The sequence below is a fragment of the Tubulanus polymorphus genome, chromosome 7, assembly GCF_964204645.1.
Source record: "Tubulanus polymorphus chromosome 7, tnTubPoly1.2, whole genome shotgun sequence".
In the NCBI taxonomy this organism is placed as follows: Eukaryota; Metazoa; Nemertea; class Palaeonemertea; order Tubulaniformes; family Tubulanidae; genus Tubulanus; species Tubulanus polymorphus.
In genome coordinates, this window is record NC_134031.1 from 9,825,113 (window position 1) to 9,844,020 (window position 18,908).

The 18,908-nt window shown below is 31.4% G+C and overlaps 2 protein-coding genes across 5 annotated transcripts in view; one reads left to right on the top strand and one right to left on the bottom strand.

Moving 5' to 3' along the window:
- LOC141908776 (solute carrier family 2, facilitated glucose transporter member 1-like) overlaps positions 1 to 18,908 on the top strand; it is a 139,562-nt gene that overhangs the window by 17,788 nt on the left and 102,866 nt on the right. For all 4 annotated transcript variants that reach the window (XR_012619633.1, XM_074798972.1, XM_074798971.1 and 1 more), the window contains exons 3-4: positions 6,277 to 6,434; positions 7,016 to 7,140. Coding sequence is in view for 3 of the 4 variants with exons in the window: in XM_074798972.1 (XP_074655073.1) it covers positions 6,277 to 6,434; positions 7,016 to 7,140 (283 nt within the window). In the remaining variant the exon portion in view is untranslated. The remainder of the gene's footprint in view (positions 1 to 6,276; positions 6,435 to 7,015; positions 7,141 to 18,908) is intronic.
- On the bottom strand, positions 16,984 to 17,536 carry LOC141908371 (uncharacterized). The gene is made up of 2 exons (XM_074798404.1): positions 17,255 to 17,536; positions 16,984 to 17,169 (listed from the first exon to the last, which is right to left on the bottom strand). The coding sequence occupies exons 1-2, from the start codon at positions 17,534 to 17,536 to the stop codon at positions 16,984 to 16,986; spliced, it is 468 nt and encodes a 155-aa protein (XP_074654505.1).

Below are 18,908 nucleotides of genomic sequence, written 5' to 3' on the forward strand. Positions count from 1 at the left end.
ATTGTTCTTTCAATAATTCAGTTATGTTAAAATCATTATGATTTTTATAGAAAGAATATGGAATCGCTCCTTTATATCTCATTAATTGGAAATCATCATTATTTGGGTAGGGTTGTTTTAATATTCTTAATTCATCATCAACTAATGATTTTGATAAGTTATCTAATGAACTATTTAAAAATCTATATGAATCTATAAATCTTAAACACCCAAATTGGAATGATATATAATTCTCAGATGTTCTAGCTAACATTTTAAATTTATAAGTTGGTATTTTATCTTTTGATCTATTTGAATTTGATCTTTCTATTTCATTATTGATTTCTTCTATTTTATGGCATAACTGTTTGATGAATAAATGTGCATCATATCCTGATAGATTATGAAATATAACTGGTACAAAGTTAATTTTCTTAGCTTGTAAGTTACAATTCTCATGTGCAGCGCCTATAAACTTTCCATTCAAATGATCATGGTCTCTTACTTTTTTATCTTTTTAATTAAATATCTTTTCACAATAATAACATTTATCTGCAAACTCAAATGCTTCTTTATCTTCTTCTGTCATTATAAATTCTATACTTTTATTTAACTTTTCTTTAATCTTATTTCATATTCAATTAATAAGTCACAAAAATGATTGATAACATTTTCATTTCTATAATGATAATATTCACTTTCAATTAGTTCTGGATAATCAGATTTAATATATAACCCGAAAGCCGCAGCTGATTGATGAATCTTTTTAATTGTATTTGTTTTTGGTGGTTCATCTGAAAAATCATTTTCATTAGAATTTAATTTCTTTCTTTTATAATATAATTCTTTTCTATCTTGATCAGTTAGTTCTTTATTTGATGTTTCAAAATCTCCATATATTACAAATGGAACTTTATTTTTGTAATCATATTTTTTGAATTCTAATATTTTATCCTTTTCATTTGGTAAAACTAATTTACAATAATCATGATTTTCACATAATTGTTTATGATTTAATAATGCACTTTCAGTTCTGAATTTATGTAAACATTTTCTACATAGATATATTTTATTATCAAAATCGTTTTCTGATTTAAGAAATAAATCAATTCTTTTAATCCACATATAATGATTCTCATTATATAATATATCTATAACATCATTTGAATCATAATCTTTTGATAGGTATAAAGGTTCTAATGTATAATGTTTTATATTGTTACCTTTTGTATTTGGTAATTTGATTAAATCAAATACATTTATTCTTAAATTATTATCTCTTTCTATTTTTGGGATATTTTTAATTCTAACAGGATACTTATCTATCTTACAATTATTTTCGAATGATTTATAATGTGTTAATCTAAAACAATGTGTAATATCTTCTGTTGGATGTAAGCAACTAATTAGAGCCCATAGAAAACATTTATCATCTTCATTTTGTACATTAATTACAGCATTAGTTTTAAATGGTAGTTTAATATAACTTGATGCTTCAATATCTGGTTCTTTATAGTATGATAAATTATTTTCATCAATTGGTTTTGATTTAGTTAACTTATTATATTTTGTGTTATAAACATGTAAAGTCATAAATATTATTTCATCAAATATTAAACCAGATCCTTCAAAATATTTCTCTTCTATTTTAGTCATTACTTCATTATAACATTTATCTAATTTATCATCTATATGTTGTTTAGATATAATATGTTGTGAATGAGAATTTATATTATATATTGGTTTATCTTCAGATTTTGCAAACTTTACTTTAGAAGATATACTAATTTTAGGATATTCAACATCAGTAATTATTTTTATAATATTTTTCATATTTTCTAAATGTTTTTTATTTTCTACTAATGTTTTTCTTAAACTCGATAGCTGCTGGACCAATATCACTTTTAAATGCTTCGGTTATCTCTATATCTTTTTTATTATCTAAAGAATTAATATAATTTCTTACATCTTCCATGTATGGTCTTTTATTGTTTAATCTATTTCTTATTCTTTTAATTGTCTTATGTTTCTTATCATTGTCATTATCAAAATAATCCTCACCTAAAATATCATTATTCATATTTCTAATATGGCTTTTAGATTTTAAATGTTCTTTATAATATCTTTTATCACTGAATGATTGATTACATGTATCACATTTATATGTTTCTTTTTCATTCTTTAATTCATCTAATTTAGTTTCTAATATATCATCTTTATATTCTAGTTTCAATTTATTCTCTAAATGTGTTTTAGTTTTATTGTGTCTTGATTTTTGGGATTTATCTATATTGATTTTACATGTTGGGCAGTAGTACTTATTTGCTTCCATTTTAATACTAAGATTTTTATTAAAATTGATTTTAGAAGTTATTCATTTATATTTTATATATATATATATATGAATATTTTAAGAGTAATAGGGGTTTAGTTGCTTCATATCAAAGGTTGAAGGGGCGAGTGAGTAAAAAATAAAAAATAAATTCGAGTGTGCGAGAATTTATTTTTTATTTTTTACTCACTCGACCCTTCGACCTTTGGTATGAAACAACTAAACCCCTATTACTGCCGCAGTCAAACCTATTTTTCCAAATCTTCTATCTTCATGTGAACCACATGTGAAAGACAAAAATTCTTGGGCTGGCAGGGGAACGATCCCTGTATGCAAACATGCATGCCTGCTCCAGGTTATCCAAATAATCCAAATAAATCAATCTCATTAATAAAATAATTAATAAAAAAATATAAATATGTTGCTTCAACTTTACAGTAATATGAAAAACGTCATTTTGTCCCAGAATGATAAGATAAAGACCCAGTTTCAATAATTATATTTATTTATCACATAGATTTATTATATATTACTGTTTCAAAATAATAAATATTATAGATTTGTATAATATTACTGTTTCAGTAATGATAAATCTTTGTCTTTATTGTCTTTAGTAGTTTAGCAGTTTTGAAAATAATTTTATTCAATTAGGAGAAACAATAAAATAATACAAGAGTGATGTTGTTACAAGACTAACTGTTAGTATCACTCTTGTATTATTTTATTGTTTCTCCTAATTGAATAAACCAACTAACTAATATCACTCTTGTATTATCCTAGTCAAATTAAAGAATTACAATATCATATTTGAATAAATTAAAACATAAATTACTTCATTTTCAGAAATAAAACATAATATGTATTTAATACATTAATACGTATTTAATACCATTAATACGTATTTGATACGTATTGAATACGTATTAAATACATTGATACGTATGTAATACGTATTTAATACATTGATACCTCAACCCCCTTTTTTGATTAACTAATATTTCATACAATATTTCATACATTTCAGCTAATTTAACACGTCTTATTCGTGATTTATTTCATTTAGTTTATGAATATACAATGTACACAATTCAATACTTAAAGAGTTTAACAATCTAATGGTTTCATTGTAATCCTCTTTTATTAATGATAAAAGTAAATATATAATTGAATATGATTTATAGTGTTGGAAATCCAGTGTTGGAAATATAAAATATATAAGCTGAATATATAAAATATATTGGCTAAAGAATATGAAAATGTGCCTCTTTTATTCTATATAAAAATAAATATGAATATTAATATGAATATGAATATAATACCCCTTGTGTCTTTATGTCTTTAGTACTTTTAGTACTTTATTGAAACAGTAATATATAATAAATCTGTGAGATAAATAAATACTATATTTATCATTATTGAATCAAATTTATACAATAAATATATGATATTTATTACTGAATCAAATATATATGATGAATCTATGTGTGTTGGTTGGTTTGTGTCTTTATTGTCTTTAGTAGTTTTAGTACTTTTAGTACATAAAGAATAAATATATATATTATTCTTACTGAATAAAATTATTTTCAAAACTACTAAACTACTAAAGACAATAAAGACAAAGATTTATCATTACTGAAACAGTAATATTTAATAAATCTATGATATTTATTATTTTGAAACAATAATATATAATAAATCTATGTGATAAATAAATATTATTATTTAAACTGGGTCTTTATCTCCTTAGTAGTTTAGTAGTTCTATTTTTTTCAACTACTAATAAAATTAAGATTTATTCGTTATGTACTAAAAGTACTAAGACTACTAAAGACAATGAAGACATAAGGGGGTATTAATCTAAATATTGTATATCTTAATTTGAATTATACAGTTTATTGTTAAGCTCATGAATATATTTATAATTCCTTAATGATTTATTATTTTTATATCTTTTATTACAAATTTCACAACACTTAATATTATTCAATCTATCTGAAATAAATTTTATATTTTCTATTAATTCAGTGTATCTAATTTTACAGCTATCATAGAATTCTAACAACTGTTTTATACTATAAATTGAAAAAGAAAATAAACCTGAAATCATAATAATTGATTTAATATTCTGTTGATTTTTATATATTAGATGTAATATTTCTTATACCTTATTTTCACTCATTTTTATAGTCAAAATATATGAAATTTAAAGATGCTGTTTTAATCCTCTAAATCATTTTCATTATTAACTTTTTTATTGTTATTTTTTCTGTGATTGTTCCCATTTAACTTCTTTAATTTCTTGTTCAATTTTATATTTTCATTCATCAAATCTTTTGAAATGTTCTCATAGTAAAAATATAATGCAGCCAAAATTAATCCTCCTGCTACTAAATAATGCTTCAAATCACTACTTCCGGTTGGTATGTTGAAATCATACATTTATTTCAGAAAAAAATTATTAAATTGATAAATATTTAATATTTTAGAAATATTTAACTTTTATATGTTTCAAATCAAATAACAATTAAACTTACTACCTAACAGTTATTCATTAACTAATTTCTCCATGCTTTAACTACTATATATTTGAAACATACAACTTAATCTTATTTCAATATATATTTATTATTCTTTTCATAATTGATATGTTTAACTGTTTGATAATGCTTTGATTTATGTGATCTTAAATATTTGCCACCGCAATAACAATACACTTTTTCATTAGGATTGAATTTTCTAAATTCATCATCTGAATTACATTGAACTGCAACATCTTTATATGATTTTTCATTATCTAAATCACATTGAATTCTAATATTTGATGAATTTTCATTATAGATAATTTGTTTATTATCAAAATTGAAATAATAGAATTGTCTTTTTTCAATTCTTAAGTTAATCAAATCATTATAATCTTTAGCAAGTATTATGTCACTTTTTCTTTCATTGAAAGGAGTTTTAAGTATATTTATTATGTTTTCATCTAAAGTTCCTTTAAAATTAAAAACTGTATTAAATATTTTAGGATTTTTAACACCATTATCAAAAGTATCAATTAGTTCAGTAATTAAATATGTTTCATTTGATGATATTTGATTAATCATAGTAATGTTATCAATTTTATAATACCTTGCGGACACTAAATTTGTTGCTGAGATATAATTTTTAATGTTAAACTATGAAAATGATTTATTGGTTTCTTTTATTTCGATTTTGAATTTGGGTTCTTCTTCTTTCTTCATTTTAATAACAAAACTTTTATTAAAACTCATTCAAACTTAAATATTCAATGTTAAAATATGAATTATTTCAATCACACTTTACTGACCCTTTTAATGTTTAAAAATCTAACTCATACAAATATAAATATTGAAATATGTTTAAAATATAAACTTTTTCACTCACACTTTACTCACACTTTTATATTCTTTTAGTTATCCATTTATTTTACTTATATTTCTACTCGAAATCTGTTAAAATATGAATTATTACTCACATTTTACTCACACTTTTGTAATTAACATATAAATGATTTTAAGATATATGAAATTCATGTAAATAATGTTCATTTATATGATATTATTATAAGTAAAAGGGAATAAGTTGTTTCATATCAAAGGTTGAGGGGAGAGGGTGCTCGACCCTTCGACCTTTGGTATGAAACAACTTATTCCCTATTACTCACTGCTAAATGCAAATTCCACGAATTTAAAATGCAATGTACTGGGGCATGTCGATTTGATGCTGTGGGCATCCCCAGTGATGAAAAGTGGCACCCGCCCTAGAAATGATACATAGGACCTATATAATGGATCTAGCATTGTTGCCAAGTGGTACTAAAAATGCCATCAAAACTTACAATTCTGAGATCTAACTCCCTCACTATTATGCACGGCCCTTGAAGCAGCGTGTAATGCAAAATACTACTGATCTACTGATGACTTACCTCAGGTTTTTCTATGTAGTATATTAAGACATTCATCAATGAATCGTGGATTCCAGCGGATACAAATCCCAGCAATGATGCTATAAACATGGTGTGGTCGGTGATAAATTCAATTTACCTGGCTGCAGGATGTATCGGAGCGCTATCAGCTGGGTGGTTGGCCAACAAATTTGGAAGGTAGGTTCTCGGAAATTGTATCTAAAATGATTTTTAAATAACATGAGAGTCTGGTTAATCAGAAATATATGTTAAGCGGGGGACACAATGGGCGATTTCGTCGGCCGATTTCATGACGAAATTGACTGTGCGTCAGGGTCGGCGATTGAGTCGGCCGACGAAATCGCCAAAATCCAACACGTTGGATTTCGTCGCCGCGATGTAGCACGGAACCCTGTCACACTATACCGGGTGCGCAGTTTTAAGCCAGTTCCACCGGTGATATTTTGCGAAGAAAATGACAATTTTATTTCAAACTGTAGCCGAGCCCGCGAAAGAATGGCTATTACATAATTCTGTTTCGTATCTTTTTTAAATTTTGTTTATTTATTAGAAATTTCGTCATTTCGTAACCAGTTCGTATGGATTTGTTTATTCCGTAAATGTTGTCAATAAATCTTAAGAATGAGAACTTTTTATGACCGGTCGCTGGCTGGAAAAGAACAATAGAGCAACGAATTGATTATGTGTTATTCTCCCCACTATTCATACTCGAGAGGAATCGTAAAGACACATACTCATTGCATCCTTTCTTATTTCAGAAAAAAATCGTTAATTGGACTGCACGTGTTTGGAATTGTTGGTTCAATGATGTTTGCACTATGTAGATATGCTAATTCGTATATAGTGGTGATTATTGCAAGGTTTTTGGTGGGTATCGCTTGCGGTACGTTTCATTTATATTCATTTTTAAGCTTGAAGAGTGGTAATCCACAATCAATACTTCGAATTGAAATAAAAACAGAGGAGTGGGATTGTTTGCATCGCAAATCATAAAGGCCTCTTATCATACCACTACCCCACCCACCCATCCCCCCACGAAGTGTCCTGGTGCGTCCGTGGAGCAAATCTTGTCCGGATATCTACTCCTAGACTACTGGCTCTCTCTTCTTGTAACTTTATACAAATTTTTGTCTGGATATGAAGTTTTTTTGTGTGGTTGGAAAATCGTGTTAAATCAACGCTTAAGACGCTTGTGTGTGGAACTTTGTATGGTAACAATAGAAGGACAACAGTGGGAAATCGCTGATTGTTCAGTCAGCTCTCGGTGAGATCGTTCTTTTCATAAATTCTGAATTTGAAAAAATTTCGATTAATCGATTTCTCCCTTTCTTCTGCGATCGCTCATGATCGTAATAAACTCATTTTTATCATCCTCGCTTGCCAGGGGTCCGGTATCGCTCCCGAACTCGCTTCCACCAGCCCCCTGGCCTCACGAAGCGTGATTTTATTACTGGCGCTGTTGCGCATGGCGTCATATATCAACGGGCGAGAATACTTCCGCGTTCACTACGTGTTCGCTGATTGGTCCATTTACCGGGAAATTCCATAGATGCCTAATGTCGTTTGTAACAAGCGCTGTGATTGGCCCGACCTGATTCTGGTCGGCTAGTGACGACTCCAACGACTCGTGAGGTCAAGGGGTTCGGGGAACGGCTTTAGCAGAGTGGATTCGAATCCCTTGACGGGTGAAGATGATTTTTATTAGCATCTGGGACTCGAACCCTACCTGCCAAAAATGTCGTTCTACTCAGAACGGATTCTGCTTGTTCAAGATCAGTTAGATGTTCAGTTTGCTAGGAGTGGAGTTCACCTGGAAATGGGTGGTGGACAAATCCCACTCCTACGCTTGGCGTAAATGGAAGTATAATGCAGCATGCAGACACATCTGTTGTTTTAGAGGTTTCTAGGGGCGTCCATAAAAAGACTTGAAACGGTTCTCAACAATATGAAAGAAACGATGAACGACTGAATTCGGCGAACGATATATAGTAACTGATTATTATTCAGGAAACACACGCTAACCACGTGAGTCTGCTGCTGGAAGTAAATAGGCGGGGCATGCGTGTTTAGTAAATACTTCATTGGCTAATCTTAGTGTCTATGTATATGAGTGCGCCGGGCTGAATATTGCTGTGCGAATTGGCCATATAAACAAATGCGTTGAAATATAATCATGTTATTATCTAACAATCCAGGCCGCAGACTGTGAGAGTAGTGAATAGCAGAGCATTAAACAATTTCGAATCTCGGCTGAGTGGTGAAACCTACTGACCGAGGGTTTATATACGAGTCATTGGGGTATACCCACTTCTACGAGTATTCGTGATGAATCGTCATGTAGTTGTGTGTGATTACTACATGAGTAGTGTGCTTCGCGGTGTTTTGTCAGTTGACGGATTTTCATAAAAATCCATTGGTTCACTTGGAGACCCGTTATGATTTTCGGCTCGCGTTAGCCTATGTCAACGTTCTGGCCGAACGATAATAAATCCTAAGCTTAATACACAACGCACAAGGCTATTTTAGGACACTATGGCGTGCTAAAAAACGAAAAACCTCAAAATATCGGTTATACATAGGCGCTTTTACGAAATTGAATCTGATTCGGTTTAGCTAAATCCGATTCGATGTCGGAAACCGAAAGGATTAGTAAATCGAATTGTTTTTCGTAAGCGAATAGTAATAGGAGTATTGGGCTTTCAAGCCAAAGGTCGAAGGGTCGAGCTCGTAAAAAAATGAAAATATCAATAATTTCTACTTGAATTAGTCGCGAAACTCATAAAAAATGTAAAATAATTCTCGCACACTCGAATTTATTTTTCATTTTTACTCGCTATTAAAAGTGTGAGTAAAGTGTGAGTGAAATAATTCATATTTTAACAGATTTCGAGTAAAAATATAAGTAAAATAAATGGATAACTAAAAGAATATAAAAGTGTGAGTAAAGTGTGAGTGAAATAGTTTATATTTTAAACATATTTCAATATTTATATTTGTATGAGTTAGATTTTTAAACATTAAAAGTGTCATTAAAGTGTGATTGAAATAATTTATATTTAAAGCAGTGAATATTTATACTTGAATGAGTTTTAATAAAAATTTTGTTATAAAAATGAAGAAAGAAGAGAAACCCAACTTCAAAATCGAAATAAAAGAAACCAATAAATCATTTTCACAGTTAAACATTAGAAATTATATTTCAGCAACAAATTTAGTGTCCGCCAGACATTATAAAATCGATAACATTACTATGATTAATCAAATATCATCAAATGAAATATATTTAATTACTGAACTAATTGATACTTTTGATAATGGAATAAAAAATCCTAAAATATTCAATACAGTTTTTAAATACAAATTTTAAAGGAACTTTAGATGAAAACATAATAAATATTCTTAAAACTCATTTCAATGATAGAAAAAGTGATGCAATACTTTCTAAAGATTACAATGATTTGATTAACTTAAGAATTGAAAAAAGACAATTATATTATTTCAATTTTGATAATAAACAAATTTTCTATAATGAAAATTCATCAAATATTGGTATTCAATGTGAATTAGATAATGAAAAATCATTTAAAGATATTGCAGTTCAATGTAATTTAGATGATGAATTTAGAAAATTCAATCCTATTGAAAAAGTGTATTGTTATTGCGGTGGTAAATATTTAAGATCACATAAATCAAAGCATTATGAAATAATTAAACATAAAAACTGGCGTAAAGAGTAACAATTCTACATTAAAAATAAATTAAGTAATCAAATAATTATTGAATTGAGTTAAATGATTTAAATATCTAATAGACTGTTAAAATGATAAATTGTTTGACAGTTGAAATGATAAATTGTTTGGCAGTTGAAATGATAAATTGTTTGACAGTTGAAATGATAAATTGTTTGACAGTTGAAATGATAAATTGTTTGACAGTTGAAATGATAAATTGTTTGTCAATTGAAATGATAAATTGTTTGGCAGTTGAAATGATAAATTGTTTGACAGTTGAAATGATAAATTGTTTGTCAGTTGAAATGATAAATTGTTTGGCAGTTGAAATGATAAATTGTTTGGCAGTTGAAATGATAAATTGTTTGACAGTTGAAATGATAAATTGTTTGATAGTTGAAATGATAAATTGTTTGACAGTTGAAATGATAAATTGTTTGACAGTTGAAATGATAAATTGTTTGACAGTTGAAATAATAAATTGTTTGACAGTTGAAATGATAAATTGTTTGACAGTTGAAATGTTAAATTGTTTGACTGTTAAAATGTTTATCATTTCAACTGTCAAACATTTTATCATTTCAATGCATTGATAGAATTTACGCGGAGAGAAAGTCTGTTATATTTCTATCAGAATTCAACATTCCGTTTAGAAGCTGTTAGTTGTCGAATCCGAGAGAAGATGAATTTTATGTGATGAAAATAAGTGGAAAATATGTAAATAATAATAATAACAATCAACAGAATTACAAGAGCGTTTTCGACGAAAGTCAGAAAACCCTAATAATAATCACGCGAATTTCAATAGGGTTTACTGTGAAGAAACTGAAAACCCTATTAATATAAACGTATCGAGTTATATTAAATTACCATTTAAAACTAATGCTGTTATGAATGAAGATAATAAATGTTTCTATGGTCAATTATTGGTTGTCTACATCCAACAGAAGATATTACACATAGTTTTAGAGTACCAAATTATAAACCATTTGAAAATAATTATAAGATAGATAATTGTCCTGTTAAAATTAAACTAATACCAAAAATAGAAAGATATAATAATATAAAAATGAGTGTATTTGATTTGATTAAATTACCAAAAACAAATGGTGATAATATAAAACATTTTACATTAGAACCTTTATATCTATCAAAAGATTATGATTCAAATGATGTTATAGATATATTATATTATGAGAATCATTATATGTGGATGAAACAAATTGATTTGTTTTTTAAATCAGATTCTGCTTTTAATAATATAATATATTGTTCCGCGGTCCCTTTCTCTATTGTCTTTTTCCTCTATTACAAACTCCGGTCCCTGGCGAGAAAGTCGACCACGAACACAGAAACCCGAAAACCAAGGAATAAAAGGAACTCCGGATTTAAATATGATAATACTCAACTTTTATTCTAACAATTTAAATTGAACTTAAGTCTCAACAATTTATAAAATTTCCAACCTTTTAATTTAGAATTTTGTTACAAATCCCGCACACAAGAAGATGCAATTCAACCGGATAGCCGAAAGTTATCTGTTCAATAGTCTTCTAATGCTTCCCCTGAAAATGCTTTCTAAAAGAGTCCGCTCTCTCTCGAGGTGCGGCCCTTTTATACGGCTGCGTCCACACCCAAGAAAAATCCAGAACCCTGCTTGCGGCCAGCCGTAAAAGGGAACGAGCAACCAACGCAGCACCACGACGCAGAGCTGGGGTCCTGATTCCTAGACTTTTCATTCGCTGCTACCTTTAACCCGACCCTCGACGTCATGATACTTGCCGGTCTGCTCTCCTTCTCAACCGCACCGAAGAGATTACATACTATTTTTCCAACCCTCGAACTCATCTATTTTAACTTATCCAATGAACACAATTCCCACAATGAACGATATTTAATTTTGTCTAAATAGTAATATACAATGTAAGCCGAAATATCATCTTTCTTATTTATATTCTTTATCATTATTAGTACATTCAAATTTAAACACACAAACTCTAATCAATTAAAATAATAAAACTCTTTAATATTACTTTTTAATATTACTCTTTAATATTACTTATTTTTCGATTTATCAGACTAAGGGTCAGCGAGTGTTTCATAAGTTTATTTCATAATTGCTCATTTCCACGAATTCTTCTCATGACTACAGCGCCGTGATTACCTTCAAATGATTTAGAATGCTCGTCTGATACAAGTATAAATGTTTCAGACAAACAACCATTAAGGCGGATAATGTATTATCGTACATAACGAACAATGCGTGTGTTCTCCCAGGACATGCCAAGAAACCTACATATATAAATCGTTTGATCTTTTTGAAAGTACAATTCAGCTGCGGATCAATATCTATGTAGAAAATGTTTACACACATTTAGAACTGAAATTGCATTATTAAATCATAAACAATTATGTGATTATCATGATTAAATGTCAAATCTTAACTCGGAACTGTGGAACTGGGTCTACGGGCACGACAGTGAGACTGGGCGCCTCAGACAGTGGTAGGCCAAGAACAAATACATCATATCGATTTATTTATAGTACAAGAATATCGACTGACCAATGTGTATCAGTTTCAAGGACTTCTTCATAATAATTTGACCGATAATGACTCAAATGAAAATCAATGATGAAATTTATTTCTTTCAAAAAAACTTATTTCACTGTATGAAAACGTGCGTATTCATAACGCGCGCGGCAATATGAGCCTATGCTGTCATTGTAGTGTGTGCAGAGTTCTGCCAGCACGTGCTTGCCTCGCGTAGTACGCCTGACGCCGACTGTTGCTACGCAATACGTCTGCAGTAAACGAATAAACGCACGCCACACTGCCATGCAACTCAGCGATAATATCGGTCTAACTGTAAAAATTAAAGGCTTTCAAGGACATTGTCTGCCAACCTTTCGAATTTAAAGACTCCCACTGACGTTCCCAGCACAAAACAAGGAATTCTTTAAGACCCCGTTCACACCAAGTGATTTAGTCATCCACATATCGATTCACGTTGTAAAATAAGTTTATCCGAACGAATTATTGATGAAATATAATTCAAAATCTTTTTAGTATTATTTTGATCAACTTCTAACACCATTCAACCCAATAAAAAGAGAAATAATCGTGAATACAAAATTTCCGGATCTATTTTTGCAGCGGAATTAACCCCATTTATCGGATCTTTCGTTAATTCAATGACAATTCACGATGCCGACACGCTCGTAATAGCTTTCTCTAACGTATTACAACCATATTTTGGAGAAAGTATATAGAAATACTATATTTTGATACCGGTTCGTACATATTAAAGATAAAAACTGATAATCTAACAAATGATTTAGAAACATAAAAACATCATTTTGATTTCAGCAATTATCCAAAAGATCATGAATTTTTAGTAATGGAAATAAACAGGTGCCAGGTAAATCTAAAGATGCAATTAGGCCTAGATAGAAATTAGATCGAAAATGTATACTTATAAAACTTAAACTCATGAATAAAAGAAATTGAAATGAATAACAAAGCATGTTATTGAAAAAAATGTTCGTTTTACAGATTACATCAATTGCATATTTAATGAAGAAACTAGCAAACATAAGATGACATGCTTATGATCGGAGGACCATGAAATTTTTATTGAATAGAAAAAATAAGTTTAAATCCTTTCGATGGTAAGAGATATATTCTAGACGACGGCATTCACACAATCGCCTATGGTTGTGATTTAGATGAATTCCTGAAGTTCAAAAGGGATGAAGATAAAGAAAATGAGATTATGAACAGGATTATAACATGTTTATCAATTTGAACAGTAACGCCCGATTATATCTACGTGAAAATGCCTGAACATATACAACAACACTATATATAAAATTGAAAAACCATCCAACACACACTTGTGCGCATTGAGTTGTATAGAATTAATTAATTTGATAAATGATTGAACCATATGTTGCCATACAGCGTAGGACACAACATATATCTCTCTCGCAATATAATTCGGAGTTTTAGTTTACGGTCGACAATTTACAGGCCAATTTTTATAGTTAATTTTTGTATCAAATATCTACCAACATTATCTACAACATGATTATTATCATGGCCATATACTTCGATATCAGCTGATAAATTAATACATTAGGAACATGAAAGTTTTATTTGGATTAATATTTGAAGGGTTATGAGTAATTATATGATGATTACGTTCTGCTTTTATTGCGCTAGACATTCTAGAATTTTTAGAAGGATATATATAACTTCAACCCCCATATTTAGAAAATAACACTTATCTATTTTTAACATATTTACTAATCCAAAAATAATAGCACTAACAACTGTAATTAAAAATAGAATTATATGTTCGGCAACAAAACTAATATTATTACCAGCAGATTTCAATAGAAAACTAAAAATTGATGCTATAACCCCAGTTAAAGCTGCAGCAGATTTATTAGATAATTCCGATAAATATTTTGCTACTTTTTCTATACCATCTTTAATTTCATCTTGTATAGGATTATTATCATTTGGTGGTTTATCCGGTGGTTTGGGGTTGGGTGTAGATTTAAATGAATTTGATATAGTTAAACCAATTGTTGTAAAAATCATTGTATTGTCATTAGAATTTAAAGAATTGCTATACCTTCTAATTTCAATAATAATTTTATTCTATCTTTTAATGATATTTCAGAATGTGGTTTTATTATTAAATCTTTAAAGATAACTTTTAATCTATCAATAAAATAATCATATGATTTTGATAATAATTTGTTTTCATCTTTCAGTAATTCTATATTATATTTCAAATTATCAATTTCTTTTTCTAAACTTTCATTTTTTCAATTCTTCTTCTGCAATTACTTTATTATCTCTATCTAATTTTAATTGTTCTAAAATTACATTAACTAATTTTAAATCAACACAATTCTTAAATTATCTATCTAGTTGTACTAGTAAATTATGAGATTCATAATTTGTAAGTTTTCTAGAATCAACAAATATTCAGGACCCGGTTCCACAGTTCTTGATTAAATCTAACTCAGTGTTAGTTTTTAACTCAGGGTCAGTAACTAACTCTGAGTTAGCTGACTCTGGGTTAGTTTTGCGTTCCACAGTTCTCATTTAACTCAGAGTTTACTGACTCAGAGTCAAAGTTATATCTCCATAGTAACCATCTTAACTCAGAGTTTGAATTGGTAATTCTCAAAATGGCAACGTGCAGCAACGAAAAAGCAACGAAAAGCAGCTTAAAAATAGAAGTCCTAACTTTACTAAAGACGAGATGGCCGTTCTCACTGACGTTGTCATGAAAAATGGTGATGTGTTATTTTCAAAGTTGAATAACGATGTCACAAACAAGCTGAAAGCGAAGAAATGGGGAGAGGTGGCTAGTGCAGTAAACAGCCTAGGACACTGTGTGAGAAAACCAGACGAACTTAAATTTAAATGGAAGAACATGAGCGCTAAAGCAAAGTGTATGAATTCGGAAAGAAGGAAATTAGCACACAAAACTGGAGGGGGCGACCGCCGGAAAATTTGATAAAGAACGTCGACGAGACTATGAAGAAAATTATAAGCGCAAACGAGAACAGAGAAGCTTGGGTCCGAATAGATGCAACACTTGACTTAGATCCTCCCATTATCATGTCACTAAGTCCAGAAGGTAATATATATCTTTATTCACTGACAGGGTCAATCAATTTTGTTTTTAACTTGCTTTCACCCAACAGCATGTCGTCAGGCAAAAACCGTAATGTTTCCAATGTCTCCGTTTTTAACGCATGCGCATTAGGCTTAGTAAGTGTTGCAAAAGTCCAAGTCGAGAAATCAGTACAGTGCGCAGGCGTCATAACAGTGTTTACATGTTTCAAAACTGGGTCATGTCAGTACGGTATTCGCTTGAAATGAACCAGCGTGAACTTTAGCAGCGGGATCGTGATGTCTAAATAATCTCGTATCATATGCTTGCGTATTATATGTTAATACAATTAAATGATTTGTCCAAATAAATAAACAGTGACATTGGGATCACCATAGAAAGTGCACTAAAGTTCATAATGGTAAGCATTTCGAGATCAGCATTTTCGGGATTCGAACACTCGTGTTTCTCCGAGGGAATGCTTAGCCACGTTGTCAGGAGGGGCGGTGGCAAGGAGTAACTGACAACTGATAAGTAACACGTGACTCCGCGTGATCTCACAAAACATTTTATTCTCTACTAAAATAAAACTCATTTATGATATCCCCGCTCCGTGAGAAATGGAAAACGACGAGCTTTGTTTGAAGCAAAATAAACAAGACATGTAGTTGATTGATAAAGGTCATTTATTAGTATAAATGACTGGTGAAACTAAGTTTATTACAAAATTGTTGCAAATTGAAACATACATGTATATATTTTGCGAAAAGTATGGCCAAAAAATCGCCACAAGATGTTTGAAACAAACATCCAGGCCAAACCCGGGTCGTTTCCATATCTCAAGAGAGGGGTGAGTCTGTAACATAGACATACGAGGCAGACAACATCTGGCCCTCTTACGAATGATACGTGTGTAATTGAGTTTTAGTATTGGATGGTGAAGCAGACAACATCTGGCCTTCAACCAAACATTATGATCAAGCAAATATTATGAACCGTATTTGAGTAAGACGTTATGATACGATTTTGAATAACCCGTGGAGGCAGGGAAATATTCTGGCTCTCCAAAAAACGTATGAATTCAAATTGAAACTAATATCATTCGTTAAAATTAAAAGCACAAGATTGTCAAATATAAGATATAAACTAACACATACTAGGGTTATGTACATATAAGTGTACATACGTAGTTAAGTACATACGTGCACAGGGGGGCAGACTAACATCTGGGCCTCCTCAAAGCTATCAAATTACTTTGGAAAATCATTATTTAATACAAAACAAGGTAACGACGTGAGGCAGACAAAATCTGGCCCTCAAAATGAAAGTTTTAGCATTTACAATTGCGTCAATGCGTCATTAGTGTTGTCCCGTCCCGGTCGGACTGATTCTAATGTATCGTTTGAAAGCGTCTGACTTCCATCGTCCTAACTCTCGAATGACTGGCTCGGGGACCCCGTTTGTTGCGGCATTGGTTGCGGCGCCAATCCGAAAGCTATGCGATGTATAGCTGGCCTCTGGCAGGCCGAGAAATGATATCAACTTCTTTAGCGATTTTGCAAAAAAAACATACGATACAGCTGCACCATCTCGAAATTGAAAAAAATGGACCGGACGTATGCTTGCTCACATGGAGGTAATGAGATATAATTGTGACCGGACAAACAGATGGGTTTGAATGCTTTGGCAACAGCGATGGTTTTGGTATCAAATCACTATGCTTGTAGTCCGTGATGCAGACGCGTAAGATCGGCGTTGAATTAGGACCATGGAACAAGGTGACCTGATGTTTTTGTATTACCTTAGTCGCATGGCCACTAGACTTAACCGATATCTCGTCGACCCGCAAAAATGCATGAAAACACAAGACGAACATAGACTTGAGCAAGATACCGTCGAAGCCCTCGCCCATTACGACGGGAAAGAAGGGCTCCTGGCGGCCGACGTTGACCAAAAATTTCTGAAAATGTTCAACCGCGCGACGATATGCAGCCCTGGTGGAAGGAGCGACGGACCTGGTGAAAAGAAATTGTACTATATTCTGTAGCTGGCCGGTGGTATAGGAGTTGGCAGTCTGTTCAGCCACGGTGCATACTGCCTGGCCTCCCGAAAACAGAAACGGGACAACTTGTCACTGATCACATTAGTGTACCCTGCAATATGCTCGCTCCGAATAAATACATTATATTTCATTGCTGCCAGCACCAAACGTCTGACCAGACGCATAATGACCTTATCGGTAGAGGTCATTTTGTTAATGATATGTGCGACAGCTGCGTTGTCGGTCATAAAAAGTATTTTATGGTTTCTAAGGTTTACCGCCCCATATTTCTAACGCTAATACTATGGGAAAGAACTCTTTTATCGTGATGTGGTGGTCAAGCATATCATGTTGCCTGCCACCCGAGAACCAACGAGAACCGAAAACAGCTGCAAAACCTTTCGATCCCGCAGCATCACTATACAAACGAATAGCGTCAGACGGTGTCCATGATGAATATAAGAAACATGATTTACCATTAAAATGGTTTACGAAAAACGACCACGCGGTTTAATCAGATCTCGCTTCGTTATTTAGCCTAATTCTGTGATGTGGCCGGGATATTCCACAAGTCAGATCGCAGAGGCGCCGTAAAAACGCCCTACCGGGTATGATTACGCTGCACGCGAAGTTGAGCAGGCCTAGCAGTGACTGTAGTTCCTTGAGCGTCACCGACTTTTTGCACTTAATGTCCAACAATTGAGCACGAATTTTTTCCACTTTATCTAATGGCAGACGCGCTTCCATAGCGTCTGAATCTATTTCAATACCATATATTATTAAACATGTACAGGGATGTACAGTCTTATCGTGTTTTACGGGAATCCCGGTTTCTGTACAAATTTCGAAAAATGAGTGCAAAGCTAAGTTACACTGATTAGAAATGGGCCTCCCGATAAAGAAAAAGTCATCTAATAGGTGGGACATATGCTGAACGTCTTTTTTATTCAATAGAATCCATTGTATTGCTGAACTGAATACTTCAAATAATTGACAGGATGATGCGCAACCCATCGGCAGGCAACGGTCATAGTAATACATATTGTTATAAGTAAACATCAACAAATGATGATCGTCTGGATGGACGGGTATTAAACGAAAGGCGTCTTGAATATCTGCTTTGGCCATAAGGCACCCGCGCCCATATAATTGGACTAGTGAAATAACGGATTCGATGTTGTCATATGACACTTTTTTATGATCGTCCTCTATAGAGTCGTTTACTGAGGACCCCTCTGGAAAG

Coding starts and splice junctions, on each gene's coding strand:
- LOC141908371 (XM_074798404.1), bottom strand. CDS start 17,536: ATGGGCGAGGGCTTCGACGGTATCTTGCTCAAGTCTATGTTCGTCTTG. Junction 17,170..17,254: donor TTATATCTCATTACCTCCAT/GTGAGCAAGCAT, acceptor AAATCGCTAAAG/AAGTTGATATCATTTCTCGG.